The sequence below is a fragment of the Schistocerca serialis genome, chromosome 2 (genome assembly GCF_023864345.2).
Source record: "Schistocerca serialis cubense isolate TAMUIC-IGC-003099 chromosome 2, iqSchSeri2.2, whole genome shotgun sequence".
Classification (NCBI taxonomy): Eukaryota; Metazoa; Arthropoda; class Insecta; order Orthoptera; family Acrididae; genus Schistocerca; species Schistocerca serialis.
The window spans coordinates 723,498,266-723,516,170 of NC_064639.1; the positions used below are offsets into that span (position 1 = coordinate 723,498,266).

Genomic DNA, 17,905 nt, shown 5'->3' on the forward strand with positions numbered 1-17,905 from the left:
CCTGGCCCATTACAAAGATGGGACCTTGGTCTCAACATCATAGCTGTAGACCCATGTCTCATCACCAGTTACAATTCTCTTAAGTAACATCTTGTTCTTATTTGCGTGATCCAAAAGCCCTTCACGAGTTGTGAGGCGGAGGTCTTTCTGGTCTTGACTCATGAGGCACGGGATGAACTTGGTGGCAGCATGATGCATCACAAGATGCTGTGTGAAGATTTTATGACATGTTCAAATTGGAATGTTACATTCTTCTCCAATCTCTCAGACAGTCAGTCTTTAATTGGCACACACAATTTCATTGATGTCCTTGACATGAGTCATCACTAGACGTTGAAGGGCGTGCTGAATGAGGGTCATCTTTAACTTCTATCTGGCCATTTTTAAAATATGTGAACCACTTGTAACACCAAGTTCAGCTTAAGCATTCATCATCATAGGCTTTCTGTATCGTTTAGAGTGTGTCCATAGAGTTTTTCTTGAGTTTCATGCAAAATTTAATGCAGACATGTTGCTTCTCTAACTCTGCCATCTCTAAATTCGTAAGCTGTGCGACACAATATTCAACTCAATATAGCAGTGAACAATAACTAACAGACATATAACAATGAAACTTCCAGCAGCTACACAGTGAACCTAAGCATGTGCAGGGATGCTAACCGCATTTCACTCCAACTCACCATTGATGCAAAATTATGAATTTTCTAGAATTTTTTGAACAGACCTCATATACACCGTCCTGTATGCCTTAACCCTTTTAGTGCCAAATACGATCTGATCGTGATCCAGATTTTCGGCGAAAAATGCCAGTAACGATCTGATCGTGATGCCTTTCTCATTCATTTTTTCCGCGCTTGAAGGCAAAGTTGTTAGTATTTCCTAGGGAATGAGAAAGGCATCACGATCAGATCGTTACTGGCATTTTTCGCCGAAAATCTGGATCACGATCAGATCGTATTTGGCACTAAAAGGGTTAAGTTCTACAATCATAGCTGATGACCATTTAAATGCTGTACAATTTGCAAAACAAGGAAACAGTTCCACAATAGTGAATGCATATTTATCAAATGATGGAAAGGGAAAGACTGCTATCCATAAGTGAACAAAATAAAAAGACATGAAATTTTAACTTACCACCAGAATTAATTATTTTCTGCTGCACGTCCAAATCTTTGGTGGCAATTTCTTTCTTGTAGCTGTTTGCTCGCTAAAATTTTAAGTGTAGTGTTAAATCTTTATAATCTGGCATTAAATCACTGAATAATCATCAAAACATATGTCAGGCAAAATATATTTTTTAATATCTGTCATTCAAAAGACCTACTTACATGTATCCGCAGAACAGTTTCCATGCAGTAGAAAAACATCATGGCTCCAAATACAACTAGACTGTGAAATGCATGAGCCACATGGTCATCACCAACACTTAATGCCTGCAGCAATTGAAGACACTGTTAAATATTGCTCTAATTACCTACTAATGAAGAAAATTGTATGTTTTGAACTACACGGTACATACATGTGGAAGCATGTGTAACAATGCATCACCACAAAGAGTTCCCACTGCTGTTGCAATCAGGAAGCTCAGCACCTGATGATAATATGCCTTGCTTGCTAAAGGCACCACAATGAGTCCTATTATGCCACTCACACTTATAATGGCAATGCTCAAAGTGGCATACAACCATGCTGCAACAAAAATGTATGCATATATGCATATAAGCATCTATCTCCTAAAGTTAACAAACTGCACAAATTGGGTACAGCAGTCTTCCTCAAACACTGCAAATATCAACTTTAAATCAAAATATGCAATAACACATAATACACAAAAATAGAAACTAAACAAAAAGTTGAATAAATACAGAAGAAAACACTACTTCCTGCCTCACTTTTATGTTTGTTTCAAAATGAGATTATATTTCAGCAAGTGTGCTAACATCTCAGTATCATCATACTCACTGAAAACTTATGATCTGAAACACTTGAGAATTAAGGTATCTAGAATATTTACCAGTATATAAATTTTATAAAGCATTCATTTACACTTGCATTGAAGGAATATCTTATAATATGGCTTTTTTGCCTCATAACCTTTCTTACATTTTGAGTGGATAATTATCAAAAGTGGTCTACATTCTTACAGACTTACTACCCTTTGTGGTAATGTAAATAGTTTGTATATGAGTTTATGTAAGGCTGGTTCAGAAACATATTTCCATGCAAGTGACATGTGATTTGGTGCCCTCCCTTCCACCCTTAGACAGAAGTTGCCTTTCCTTGGGCTGTTAGCCTGACCCTTGAAAATAAAACTAAATCTAGTGTTTGCTAAAATGGGTTGTTTTTTTCTGTTAAAATAAATGCTACAAAGACATTTCTCTGTAACAGGAATATATTTCTAACATTCCAGCACTACATGTTAAAGGAAACAATCTGTGTCTGTTTAAGGTGATTCATAAGCTGTTTGAGAGCTTTTAGTTGAACAGGAAGGACAAGACTTATTCTATTCTTCTAGCTTCAATAAAAATGTGCTTTCTATGAAATGGAGTGGAAAGAATGAAAATATATAATTTGTTATAATTTTTAATTTAGTAATGGAACTCATTAATTCAGTAATTTATGAATTACTTCACTGTCAATTGGAAAAAGTGGAACAGAAATGCAAAAACATCACCTAATTTTATGCTTTTGTGTTAAACATGACATACTATTTAACTGCGTTAGTTGCGTGTTATATGTGAAGAAAACTCACTAGGAAGTAGTTAAATTTTACAAAATTTGCCACAAAAGTAGTTGAAAATTTATGAACATGGTCAAAATTTTCAAAGTATGTAACTAAAAAGGAAAACTTGTATGTGACATAAAGGAAAAATATTCTGTTAAAAGAGTCATGTATAATTCTGACAGTTCTTCAATATATGGACTAGCAATTTTTCCCTTGGATAAAAATGTTGTATCGAAATTTTTCTAGACTTTAGTTAGTAAAATCTATCAAAACAGCATCTGCTTCTATTGACATCAAGGTATCACTTTCAATGCTAAAGTTTACAGTCCATATGACTATTCTTGAGCAAATTTTGCTCTAAGGTCTTGACTTCAAAAAATCTTCTTCCATATTTAGCTACAGATATAAGCAAAGTCCAGAGGATTTGGAAGATTACAAAAGTATTTGGAAATGTGTCAAACAAATAGCTTTTTGGAATGTGATATAATTACCTTTTCGAAGAGCTTTCAGTAAAAAGAATGTGTGCTTCGATAAGAGTTCATTGTTTGGTGGAATAAGAGCCCATTGAGGTAGATACTTAATTGATAAATTTACATTTCAAATACATTTGTACTAACTAGGACAGTATTTGATCCTGAAGTCAGTGGTAGGTCATGAACATACATTTGCAGAGTCTTGTTTACTGGTATCAGTTTTTCCTATTAATTATGCTACATCTTTATACAAATTTTGCACTAGAGGAGCTTGATTGCTTGATGCTCTGAAAGGCTGTTGTTGATACCTACACTAGTGTCCAAAATTAAAGCAACAAACCACTATTTGTGCATCCTGTGCCTAATTCACGATATAATTGTACAAACTGTCAATGGATGTCGGTACACTCGTGTTCTCACAGAAGATGGCATTCTGGTCAACGGATAACTTGCCAATGATAACATTAGGCATCTATCAAATGGGTTACTGTTTGCCGGGGTAGTCCCACATCCATCATCATTGTGTACACAGTCACAGTTGGTGCTTTATGGCACAGAGAAGACACCAACCAGGCTCTCTGAAATGGAGAGCCATGAGAAGAATGGAAGCAGGACATCCGCAAACTGATGTGATGTGATGGCTTAATGAGAATAATTTTGTTGTTTTTTAGATGTGGCAATAGTTTATAAAGCTCTAAAAGGTATGCCAAAGACCAGGGCTAGGCCGACCACGTGTAACATCAGAAAGAGAGAACCATTATTTGGCTGTAAGCACACGATGATACTGCCTTAGCACTGCATGACAACTGGCATCTGACCTCACTGCATCCACTGGATGTGTTGTAGCGAGGCAAAACATGTACAGAAAGCTTCAGCAGAGTGGCTTTTATTGTTGGAGACCTGCTGCATATGTACCTCTGATGTGTCTTCACAGCAGGGAATGTCTAGAATGGAGCCGTCAATGTGCCACCTGGATACTCAAACAGTGGGCCACTGTCCTTTTCACAGATGAGTCCTAAATTTGGCATGGACAGTGATTCTCGGCGGATTTGCATCTGGAGGGAATGTGGAATACAATTTCAGGACCCAGCCAAAGGAAAGAGACTTATATCACGTATGATCCCTAATGGTGTGGGCAGGGATTATGTTGACCACTCAAACTCCTCTTCATGAAATTTTATGATTAAATCAATGAGGTTTAACTGCTTTCAGGCGTCATGGTGACATCTTGAGACTTCGTGTGCAGTTGTTGCAAGCTGCTGTGGGCCCTGCTAGATGTATTGCTAGATGATAATATTCGACCTCATAGAGCACATGTGGTTGACGTTTTCTTGGAAATTGATGCTATTGCACACATGGCATGGCCTGATCACTCTTGCGATTTGAATCCCATAGAGCACATTTGGGATGCTCTAAGAACATGGGTTGCATCACATCAGCATCCACCAACCACTCTCCAAAACTTGCGAGCAGTGCTGCAGGAAGACAGGGAGTTAATGCCTCAATATGAGATTGATGACATCATTCAGAGCATGCCCCGCCATTTATCAGGCCTGTATTGCTGCCAGAGGTGGTCACACCCCACACTGAACACATTAACCATTTGTCGGAATGTGTGTGTAAATTTGTTTAAGTTGGAAAAGATAAAGAACACTTTTGTCTACCATTATGCATGTTGAAGTTGTTTATGTTTTGTATTCTTTATGTTGTTTCTTCTACACCATCACCTGATTATACTGTTTTGTGGCAAAATAAATGTAAACTTACAAAATTTTGGCTTTTTGCTTTAATTTTGGACACCATTGTATGTACATGCACGTGCCAAAACTTCGAGAATAAGGATAAACAGCTTTTAACAATGCAGGGAGATATTACAAAAAGAGGAAGAAGACCCCTGTGATGAATTATCCCCAAGATTTTGCACTCAAATCTGAATCAGACTAATAAAACATTAACAGGAAGAGAGAGAGAGAGAGAGAGAGAGAGAGAGAGAGAGAGAGAGAGAGAGAGAATGAATCTGACATTAATTCAGCAATACATCTACTCATATACACTAAGGAGCCAAAGAAACTAGTACAGTTGCCTAATACTGTGTAGAGCCCCCACGAGCATGCAGAAGTACCACAACACAACATGGCATGGACTCAGCGAATGTCTGAAGTAGTGCTGGAGGGAACTGACACCATGAACCCTGCAGGGCTCTCCATAAATCCATAAGAGTATGAGGGGATGGAGATCTCTTCTGAACAGCATGTTGCAAGGCATCCCAGATATGCACAATAATGTTCTTGTCTGGGGAGTCTGGTGGCCAGTGGAAGTGTTTAAACTCAGAAGAGGGTTCCTGGAGCCACTCTGTAGCAATTCTGGATGTGTGAGGTGTCGCATTGCCCTGCTGGAATTGCCCTAGTCTGTCTGAATGGACATGAATGGATGCAGGTGATCAGACAGGATGTTTATGTACTTGTCACCTCTCAGAGTCTTATCTAGACATACCAGGGGTTCCATATCACTCTAACTACACATGCTGCACATCATTACAGAGCCTCCACCACTGTGTACAGTCCCCTGCTGACATGCAGAGTCCATGGATTCATGTGGTTGTTTCCATACCTGTAGATGTCCATTCACTTGATACAATTTGAAACGGGACTCGTCTGACCAGGCAACATGTTTCCACTCATTAACAGTCCAATGTCATTGTTGATGGGCACAGAGAAGGTGTAAAGCTTTGAGTCATGCAGTCATCAAAGGTACAAGAGTGGGCCTTTGGCTTTAAAAGCCCATATCGATGATGTTTCATTGAATGGTTCACACGCTGACACTTGTTGATGGCCCAGCATTTAAATCTGCAGCAATTTGTGAAAGGGTTGCACTTCTGTCATGCTGAACAGTTCTCTTCAGTTGTCATCGGTCCCATCCTGGCAGGATCTTTTTCCGGCCACAACGATGTGGAGAGCTGATGTTATACTGGATTCTTGATATTCGTGGTGCACTTGAGAAATGGTTGTATGGGAAAAACCCCACTTCATCACCACCTTAGAGATGCTGTGTCCCATCATTCATTTGCCGACTATAACACCACATTCAAACTCACTTAAATCTTGTGGCAGCAGTAACAACTGTGCCAGACACTTCCTGTCTTATATAGGCACTGTTGACTGCAGTGCTGTATTCTGCCTGTTTACATTTCTCTATATTCAAATACACATGCCTATACCAGTTTCTTTGGCACTTCAGTGTAAATTGACCAATAAACTCTGTAAAGTGCAACTCTTAAGAATTTTTATTGAATTCATTAAAAGGGATTTTAGCAATGTTACCCGTATTAATCGTTTGTTACCCAATCAAAATAAAATACTATATATTTCATTGAAATATATAGATAAACTCCCTCCATTAATGCTATCTGCTACTATAGTGTATTTTATTTTGCTCAACGGAGTCATGCTAATGAAATTTAGTATTTAAAAGCCACATCACACAATCTTACTAGCTGCAGAGTATACAGTAATTTTGCTTAATGGGTTATTTTTTGTACAAGATTAATAATATAGTTAGTATGAATGCTTTTCTATTGAAATGTAAAATCGTTATTATATAAATGCAGTGCTGGAGGATACTAAATTATTGACCATACCTATGTAACCTTCCTACTATATGAATGGAAATTATTTATTTCTCTACTTCCCAATTTCAAAACTGTACATAAAAGTAAAGTACTCCTACTACGTGTGCTTATAAAATTTTCGGTTCAACACGGTTTTTGGTCATTACTCCTAATGATGAAGGGTAATTATGTAGTAAACAGTTACATTACACACTAGACATATACCTTGTCCAATCACATTAATGGGACCACCTGTCAAAAGCCTGAATGACCAACTTTTGCAGCATAGATGCTGCAAGTCATGCAGCGAGACAGTTAGTGAGGTTCTGGAATGTACTGACGTGTGTGGAGCCGAGCCAACTCCAGTGCCATGGCCAGCTGCATTAGGTTTCTTGGCTGAGGATCTATGGCGCAAACAGCCCAGCTTAAGTGTCCCACAGATTCTCGACTTGGTTCAAATTCAGGGAGTTTGATGGCCAGGGCAAAACAGTAGACTCATCCTGGTGATTTTTGAATATATATATCTCTCTCTCTCTCTCTCTCTCTCTCTCTCTCTCTCTCTCTCTCTCTCTCTCTCTCTCTCTCTCTCACACACACACACACACACACACACACACACTGTGAGCTGTGTGAAATGTTGCATTATCTTGCTGGTAGATGCCACGGTGTGGAGGAAAAACAAACTGCATGTAGGGGTGGACATGGGTCTCAAGGATAGATAGATGCACATTTATGTTGATCCACTGTGCCTTTCAGAATGATGAGATCACCTAAGGAATGCCATGAAAACATTCCCCAGCCTGGATCCCTCTGACAATTGTTTCAGGGTATTTACTTTCAGGCAATTCACACTGTATATGCCAATGGCCAACTGTCATCTGAAAAGGCTACCTGTCATCACTCAGTGAACATCCAGTTGTGATAATAGTATGCAAATTCCAGCCTCTGTCACCCATGAACAGCAATCAGCAATGGGTGCATGAACCTGGCACCTGCTACTGAAGCCTGTACTCAGCTAAGTTTATTGAATGGTCATTGAGGAGACAGTGTCAGTAGCCCCATGGCTCATTTGAGCAGTGAGTTGCTCAGCACTTGCATGTCCATTTGCCCATGCACACCTCTGCAGCCATCGTTCACCCCTGTGATGTATGGCCCATGGTGCACCACAGTTTCCACAGTGCTGGTTATTATTATTGCCATTTTTCCATCACAGTATACTTTAACCATGGTGGCACGTGCACAGTTTATAAACTTAGCCATTTCAGAAATGCTTCTTCCTTTTGGCCTGAAAAGCCAATGATCGTGCCCTTTTGAATAACAAATAAATTGCTCCATTTCCGCATTACAACAACAGCTGCACTCTTTTCTGCATCCCCGACATACTTTATATGCACTCCACTGCTAGTGCTGCCAGCTGCTGTTAGTGAGTGGTTATTGCACATGACATTGGCTGTGGTCACACTGATGTGACTAGACTGTATACAAAAGTATCCTAGCTTTAAGAACTATCAGTTTGTTCCTCAGGGAGAAAAGTGTGTCAGGTTTGGAACTGTTTGAAAGGTATAGCATTTCACTCTGTCCCCTGGTTGAAAGTGACCACTGATGTGAGGACAAGGGGAGACAAGACGAAGGAAGAGGCAAGGCTTTAGAGAGAGTGAGAGGTCAAAGGTAATATTTTGGTAAGCTGTGTCCCTGCTACATAGGCCAGACAGAATGAGCAAAGGTGGATGGGTGGAGAGGGGAGAGAGAGAGAGAGAGAGAGAGAGAGAGAGAAGGAAACTGAATAAACAAGTAAATATAAAAATGCAATAAAAAGAAAAGGGGAGACTGAATGTTAAGGGAGGTTAAGTGCTAGTATAGGAGTATGTTACAAGGCAAGTTCTTGTCTCCTGAGTTCAGGGAAATCGATATTGAGGAGGAGAATCCAAATAGCCTATGTCGTGCAGCACACTTTCAGGTTCCTTGAGTGAATCTGCAACCTATGCCCTCAGAAACTGGTGCAGGGTACATATGACTGCCATTGGCTAAGAACATGGCTAAGAACATCAATGGACACAGAAGAATTGTGACATCCAGTACCCATCACCAGCTTCTGAGGGCATAGGTTACAGCTTTACTCAAAAAATCTGGATGCGTGCTGCACCACATAGGCTATTTGGATTCTCCTCCTCAACATGATTTTCCCTGAATGCAGGAGATAGGTACTTGCCTTGCAACTTACTCACATCCTGGCACTTTTGTTTAACCTGCATCAACATTCAGTCTCCCCTTTTCTTTTTATTATATTTTTATATATTTAATTATTTACTCAATTTTCTTGTGTTCCCTCTCTCTCTCTCTCTCTCTCTCTCTCTCTCTCTCTCTCTCTCTCTCTCTCTCTCATAACTTTCAACTTGTTTTTTTTCTGGTATAGGGACCCTTACCTCAAACTGTTACAGAATTTCTCAGACTGAGAAGGATAAATGTACATCACGGAATAGCCCTGTTTATACATACATTTTCAGGTGCCAGTGCCTCTAGCCATCATTGGATGACGTTTCCAGACATGTGTTCCTTTGTAAAACTTGATTTGCTATTTCCCCTCTACAACCTCTAGAAGTGTGTAGCATGAACTGTGAAACATCCCGTATAAGTTGGATGTGTGATGGATTGGAGATTCTGGTCTGCCAGATGCATTTAAGGGGAGTTTTGATGTCTGTTTATCTTAGCCACTTACTTTATGAAATTTTCATTTCTTCTAAATACATGAGGCAACCTCTACCCCAAGCCGGATGATTACCTGAGCAATTTACACAGAAGTTTGGTGTCTAACATGATCTTACTTCATGGCAGCATTTCCCACATATTGTCTTGCCACTACATTCTATTGCCATGTGACTGTATCACTGGTATTTGAAGCACTAATTGGATCAAGTACATAAGGTCTTCTCTTTAGCTGAATAAATCTGGCCTTGATGTGCAGTATGATATTCAAACTACAAGATAGGATGAAGGCAGAAGTCTGCATCTCACTGTTCATTCTTTGCATCAAATTTCTAACTTTCATTATGAGTCCCATTTCCTATTCTTTTTGCAGTTCAGCAAATACATAATACCAACGATTTCTCTACAATTTAGGATTCCTTTGCTGAAGTTCAGAATATTTTTTTCTCATGCTATGGCTATGGTATAGTAGTATCAACCTAGAGCATATTGTTGGATAGTCAATAGATTTTACAGCTCTAGTCATACTTTACAGTGTCCTTTTTTATGTAGAAGCAGGATACCTGGCTGAAACACCCTTCTTTGCTCTTTATACAACCAGATCATTTTGACATAGCTGTGCTCTGTCACAATAAAGAACACTTACTTTTTCTAATACATTTCTATGTTGACTTTTCTGTCAAGGCCTCCTAGTTTTGTGGTGATGATCTATAAACATGACCCAGAAGATACAGAGAGATTTGTTTCTCTTTTTCCTGGCCTTTATCCCACATCTTCATGGGGTTGGCGTGTAAATGTTGATTAGGCAATGCTAGTGACATCAGTTGGACAGGTGCCCTTACTGTCAACACTCCTCCCTTCTCCAGAAAGGAATTTGTGTACTTCATCTGTCTGTGTCTAGTGTTATCGCACATTAAAGTGTGAGAACATTTTCAGAATGTTCGCAAAGCAGGACATGGGTACCAGCCCATTGTTAATGCACTTTGATGTGGGAATCCACCTAAAACCCATATCCAGGCTGTCCAGCACATCTGCCCTCATCATTAATCCCCACGGCAGATTCGATCTGGGCTGATGTGTCTCGCTGAATCACGAAAGTGGACCATTGGCATGTGACTACCTGGGTGGGGTACCATAGAAAGTTGTGAATTCATGGAACAGCAAGGAATCAATACAGCCCATGCACATAGACACCCACCTGCATGGGAAGCCTTATACAACTGAAATGTGGCAAGTTCAGCAGAAATTGCTCATTAATGAGTGTTTTGTCTAGACAGCTGTCCTTCTTATCTGCATAATGTAGTGGATTTTGGGATTGATATTTTTTTTGGCAATGATGTTTCATACTGTCTTTATGATCCACGCAGTGAAGCTAAGATGACTCATCTTAGAGAGAGAGAGAGAGAGAGAGAGAGAGAGAGAGAGAGAGAGGAGGGGGGGGGGGTATAGAACAGGTCAGCAGTTAGATTTATATCATGGAAACGGAAACAATATTGGAAAGCCTCAGAGCCCAACGTTCATCATCATATGCTCACACAATAGACATGACTCTGTCCCTTTAGGGAAAGGATGAGCTGTCTGTAATAAATTTGCAGTTAATGAGATGCGAAACTCTTTACGTAACTTCATTTTTTTCTCATGGGAAGGCAGGTAGAGGAGAGGTGAGAGTTTAGTGTCCTTTGATCTATGCAAGGCACTCAGACTTGGCTACTGAAATGAACCATTGCATCAATAAACACATCAAAAAAAAAGTTTTGCATCACCTTGGTTCCAAGAGTTTCGGAACTTGTGCAGAAAATTGGAATAGAGGTCAACATAAACATCATTCCCGCCCTTTTTATTGCTCATGAAAACCGCACTTTGCATGTTATACCACCATACAGCGAGACTTTCAGAGTGGTGGTCCAGATTTCTGTACACACTGGTACCTATAATACCTAGTAGTACGTCCTCTTGCACTGATGCATCCCTGTATTCGTCCACAAGTTCATCAAGGCACTGTTGGTCCAGATTGTCCCACTCCTCAATGGCGATTCGGCACAGATCTCTCAGAGTGGTTGGTGGGTCACGTCGTCCATAAACAGCCTTTTTCAATCTATCCCAGGCATGTTCGATAGGGTTCATGTCTGGAGCATGTGCTGGCCACTCTAGTCGAGCGATGTTGTTATCCTGAAGGAAGTCAGTCACGAGATGTGCAGGATGGGGGCGCGAATTGTCAATCACGAAGACGAATGCCTCGCCAATATGCTGCCGATATGGTTGTACTATCGGTCGGAGGATGGCATTCACGTTTCGTACAGCCATTACGGCGCCTTCCATGACCATCAGCGGCGTACGTCGGCCCCACATAATGCCATCCCAAAACAGCAGGGAACCTCAACCTTGCTGCACTCGCTGGACAGTACGTCTAAGGGGGTCAGCCTGACTGGCTTGCCTCCACACACGTCTCCAACGATTGTCAGGTTGAAGACATATGCGACACTCGTCGGTGAAGAGAGCGTGATGCCAATCCTGAGCGGTCCATTCGGCATGTTGAAGGGCCCGTCTGTACCACGCTGCATGGAGTCGTGGTTGCAAAGATGGACCTCGCCATGGACGTCGGGGAGTGAATTTGCACATCATGCAGCCTACTGCGCACAGTTTGAGTCGTAACACGACGTCCTGTGGCTGCACGGAAAGCGTTATTCACATTATTCAACGCGATGGCGTTGCGATAATCCGTAGGTAGCAGTCATCCACTGCAGTAGTAGCCCTTGGGCGGCCTGAGCGAGGCATGTCATCGACAGTTCCTGTCTCTCTCTCTCTATCTTCTCCATGTCCGAACAACATCCCTTGTTGAGAGCCCTTCCTGGCACAAAGTAACAATGCGTCTAGGAATGGTTGAACTACAGACAACACTAGCCGTGTACCTCCTTCCTGGTGGAATGATTGGAACTGATCGGCTGTCGGACCCCCTCTGTCTAATAGGCGCTGCTCATGCATGGTTGTTTACATCTTTGGGCGGGTTTAGTGGTATCTCTGAACAGTCAAAGGGACTGTTTCTGTGATACTTTATCCACACTCAACGACTATCTTCAGGAGTTCTGGGAACCAGGGTGATACAAAACTTTTTTTGATGTATGTATAATCTTCTCGTGCTCCCAGCCGCATCAGGTCGTTAAAATCCGAAGAGCTTTCGAGGGAGCTCTTCTCAGTTATTGATAAGTGATAAATGACTGCCATGTCGCCGGCGCTGCTTTTTTACTTCTACCACCTCTTTTGGAACACTATCCCAAAATCCCTTCGTCCTCATAATGACAGATATTTCGTCAAATAGAGCTCTGTTTCAATTTTCTAAACTGTGTTCTGCCACGGCTGATTTTTCAGGATAAGCGTAGGTGTGTAACCACCTCTCGTGTTCCATCCCGCGTTGCTCCACAATGCGTACAGTTTATCCACATAGTAACAGCCACAAGGACATGATATTTTGTACACTCTAAGCGTTCTGAGCCCTAGATCGTATTTCACAGGCCTCATGAGCGCCGTATTTTTGTTGGTGAGATGTGTCTCTCCAGGAGCCGGCTAATCTTTCCCTATACTAAGTCACACGAAGGCAAAAACACAAGTTTCTTGTTTTCTTCGGTGGTGTTTTTCCTGCGTGTCTCACCAGAAATAGCCTATGGTACCTGGCAGTGACTGTAGCCGTTTTCCCTGAAAACGTTTCAGAGGTGGCTTAGTCCTAGTGACAGATTTTCAGCGTCTGTGACGACTTTAACATGGTTTTATGTCGAATGGCGGTGGCTAAGAACGTGCAGATACCAATCCCTATGTGTAGGTTTCCTGATTACACTATGGCTGAGGTGTTCATTGATTTTCCGGCAAACGAGGACGTCAATGAAGGGCAATGCACCATCATTCTTTACTTCAGTCCTAAACCTAATGTGGTCGTGAATGTCGTTCAGGTGTTCTTAGAATTCTCGCAGTTTTTCATGTCCATGGGCCCAGATGATGAAAGTGTTTCGACGTAACGATAAAAGCAACTTGACTAATCTGGAGCTGCATCCAAAGCGACGTCTTCACATTTTTCCATAAAAAGGTTAGCTGTAGATGAAGCTAACGGGCTTCTCATCGCCATACCGTCAAGCTGGTCGAAATACTGGCCACCAGTAAGAAATACTGTGACGTCAAAGTTGGACTATCAAATCACTGGGAGAGGAGACCTATGTAGATTTTGACATGAACACGCGTAAATAGGGAGACCACATCAAAACTGACCATTATATCACCTTGACATCGCGAGGTTGAAGCGGGCGCGACGGACGCGGGACGGGAACACTACATTTGGCGAGGAAGAGCACCAGTGACGTCACAGCCGGCAGCCCGTCTATATAATAATGGCGAAGCCGCGGCGACACGGCAGTCCATTTAGCGCTTGAAGATAGCCGAGAAGAGCTCGGTCGAAAGCTCGTAGGATTTTTACCACCTGCCACAGCTGGAAGCTCGTAAAGATTTTATTAACTCTTATCGGTGCGAGATCATGCATTCATAAAACCATTGTACTATTTGTGTGAACCTATTTACAAAAACAGTGGGAAACACAAGCGAAAATGACCAGACAGCAGTTCTAACCTGCTTCTCTCAAATACGAGTACAATGATTTAACAAGCCTGCCACGTGACAGCGAGCTGGTTAGCGCAATGGTTAGCATACTGGACTCACATTCGGGAGGACGACGGTTCAAATCTGCGTCCGGTTACCCTGACTTAGGTTTTCCGTGATTTCTCTACATGCTTAAGGCGTGAACAGTTTTTAAGTAAGACACTACCAATTCTCTTACTTGTTGCTGCATTTGGTATGGGTGTATTCCGTAAACACCTGATAGGAGAAATGTTGTTGTTGTGGTCTTCAGTCCAGAGGCTGGTTTGATGCAGCTCTCCATGCTACTCTATCCTGTGCAAGCTTCTCCATCTCCCAGTACCTGCTGCAACCTATATCCTTCTGAACCTGTTTAGTGTATTCATCTCTTAGTCTCCCTCTACGATTTTTACCCTCCACGCTGCCCTCCAATACTAAATTGGTGATCCCTTGATGCCTTAGAATATGCCCTTCTTATAGTCAAGTTGTGCCACAAATTTCTCTTCTCTCCAATTTATTCAATACCTCCTCGTTAGTTATGTGATCTACCCATCTAATCTTCAGCATTCTTCTGTAGCACCACATTTCGAAAGCTTCTATTCTCTTCTTGTCTAAACTATTTATCGTCCACGTTTCACTTCCATACATGGCAACACTCCATACAAATACTTTCAAAAACGGCTTCCTGACATTTAAATCTATACTCAATGTTAAGAAATTTTTCTTCTTCAGAAACGCTTTCCTTGCCATTGCCAGTCTACATTTTATATCCTCTCTACTTCGACCATCATCAGTTATTTTGCTCCCCAAATAGCAAAACTCATTTACTACTTTAAGCGTCTCATTTTCTAATCTAATTCCCGCAGCATCACCCGATTCAATTCGACTACATTCCATTATCCTTGTTTTGCTTTTGTTGATGTTCATCTTATATTCTCTTTTCAAGACACTGTCCATTCCGTTCAGCTGCTCTTCCAGGTCCTTTGCTGTCTCTGACAGAACTACAACCTCAAAGTTTTTATTTCTTCTCCATGGATTTTAATTCCTATCCCGAATTTTTTCTTTTGTTTCCTTTACTGCTTCCTCAATATATAGATTGAATAACATCGGAGATAGGCTACAACACTGACTCATTCCCTTCTCAACCACTTCTTCCCCTTCATGCCCCTCGACTCTTTATAACTACCATCTGGCTTCTGTACAAATTGTAAACAGCCTTTCGCTCCCTGTATTTTACCCCTGCCGCCTTCAGAATCTGAAAGAGAGTATTCCAGTCAACATTGTCAAAAGCTTTCTCTAAGTCTACAAATGCTAGAAACGTAGGGTCAGTATTGCCTGACATGGTCAAACATTTCTACGGAATCCAAACTGATCTTCCCCGAGGTCGGCTTCTACCAGTTTTTCCATTCGTCTGTAAAGAATTCGTGTTAGTATTTTGCAGCCGTGGCTTATTAAACTGATAGTTCGGTAATTTTCACATCTGTCAACACCTGCTTTCTTTGTGACTGGAATTATTATATTCTTCTTGAAGTCTGAGTTATTTCGCCTGTCTCATACATTTTGATCACTAGATGGTAGAAATTTGTTAGGCCTGGGTTTCCCAAGGTTGTCAGTTGTTCTAATGGAATGTTGTCTACTCCCGGGGCCTTGTTTCGACTCAGGTCTTTCAGTGCTCTGTCAAACTCTTCATTCAGTATTGTATCTCCCATTTCGTCTTCATCTACATTCTCTTCCATTTCCAGAATATTGTCCTCAAGTACGTCGCCCTTGTACAGACCCTCTATATACTCCTTCCACCTTTCTGCTTTCCCTTCTTTGCTGAGAACTGGGTTTCCATCTGAGCACTTGATATTCATATGAGTGGTTCTCTTTTCTCCAAAGGTCTCTTTTTATTTTTCCTGTAGGCAGTACCTATCTTACCCCTAGTGATATGCGCCTCTACATCGTTACATTTGTCCTCTAGCCATCCCTGCTTCGCCATTTTGCACTTCCTGTCGATCTCATTTTTGAGATGTTTGTATTGCTTTTTGTCTGCTTCATTTACTGCATTTTTATATTTTCTCCTTTCACCAATTAAATTCAATATCTCTTCTGTTATCCAAGGACTTCTATGAGCCCTCGTCTTTTTAGCTACTTGATCCTCTGTTTCCTTCACTATTTCATCTCTCAATGGTACCCATTCTTCTACTACTGTATTTCTTTCCCCCATTCCAGTCAATCGTTCCCTTATGCTCTCCCTGAAGCTCTCTACAACCTCTGCTTCTTTCACTTTATCCAGGTCCCATCTCCTCAAATTCGTACCTTTTTGCAGTTTCTTCAGTTTTAATCTACAGTTCATAACCAATAGATTGTGGTCAGAGTCCACATCTGCCCCTGTCTTACCATTGTATAATCTATCTGAAACCTTCCAGTATCTCCACGCTTCTTCCATGTATACAACCTTCTTTTATGATTCTTGAACCAATTGTTAGCTATGATTAAGTTATGCTCTGTGCGAAATTCTACCAGGCGGTTTCCTCTTTCATTCCTTACTCCCATTCCATATTCACCTACTACGTTTCCTTCTCTTCCTTTTTCTACTATCGAGTTCCAGTCACCCATGACTATTAAATTTTCGTCTCCCTTCACTACGTGAATAATTTCTTTTATCTCATCATACATTTCATCAATCTCTTCGTCATCTGCGGAGCTAGTTGGCATATACATTTGTACTACTGTGGCAGGCGTGGTCTTCGTGTCTATCTTGGCCAAAATAATGTGTTCACTATGCTGTTTATAGTAGCTTACCCAAATCCCTATTTTCCTATTCATTATTAAACCTACTCCTGCATTACCCCTATTTGATTTTGTATTTATAACCCTGTATTCACCAGACCAGAAGTCTTGTTCCTCCTGCCACCGAACTTCACTAATTCCCACTATATCTAACTTTAAGCTATCCATTTCCGTTTTTAAATTTTCTATGCTACCTGCCCGATTAAGGGATCAGACATTCCATGCTCCGATCCGTAGAACGCCAGTTTTCTTTCTGCTGATAACAACGTCCTCCTGAGTAGTCCCCGCCCGGAGATACGAATGGGGGACTATTTTACCTCCGGAATATTTTGCCCAAGGTGACGCCATCATCATTTAACCATACAGTAAAGCTGCATGCCCTCGGTAAAAATTACGGCTGTAGTTTTCCCTTGCTTTCAGCCGTTCGCAGTACCAGCACAGCAAGGCCGTTTTGGCTAGTGTTACAAGGCCAGATCAGTCAATCATCCAGACTGTTGCCCCTGCAGCTTCTGAAAAGGCTGCTGCCCCTCTTCAGGAACGACACGTTTGTCTGGCCTCTCAACAGACACCCCTCCGTTGTGGTTGCACCTACGGTACGACTATCTGTATCGCTGAGGCACGCAAGCCTTCCCACCAACGGCAAGATCCATCGTTCATGTGGGGTGAGGAGGGGGGGTTGGGGGGGGGATAGGAGAAATAAGTTTAATAATTAACTTTGGAGATCATACCATTTTCGTTTGTTTTACTTGCACAGTCTACTGTGGCAGGATACTTTGTTAGGAAACAGAGACATATAAGGAACTAGAGTTCTTTTGGCAGGTCAGTAGGCTTCATCACCATTACAACGTGTTTTTGTCCGTATCGAGGCAGTGTGCCACAAAAATACTGCAGCACATGGTTTAAAAATAACCACACAGGATAAAAAATTAGTCACCCTCAGGAGGCTTCGCGCTAATACCGCGTTGATTTGATAGTGGCCTCAGTTTGCCCAGAAGAAGGGTCGATAAG

The 17,905-nt window shown here is 41.4% G+C and overlaps 1 protein-coding gene across 1 annotated transcript in view; it reads right to left on the bottom strand.

Moving 5' to 3' along the window:
• LOC126457920 (zinc transporter ZIP10) overlaps positions 1-17,905 on the bottom strand; it is a 304,826-nt gene that overhangs the window by 14,145 nt on the left and 272,776 nt on the right. The window contains exons 5-7 of the mRNA XM_050094614.1: positions 1,520-1,689; positions 1,329-1,433; positions 1,135-1,207 (exon numbers count right to left, since the gene is read on the bottom strand). Coding sequence (XP_049950571.1) covers positions 1,135-1,207; positions 1,329-1,433; positions 1,520-1,689 — 348 coding nt within the window. The remainder of the gene's footprint in view (positions 1-1,134; positions 1,208-1,328; positions 1,434-1,519; positions 1,690-17,905) is intronic.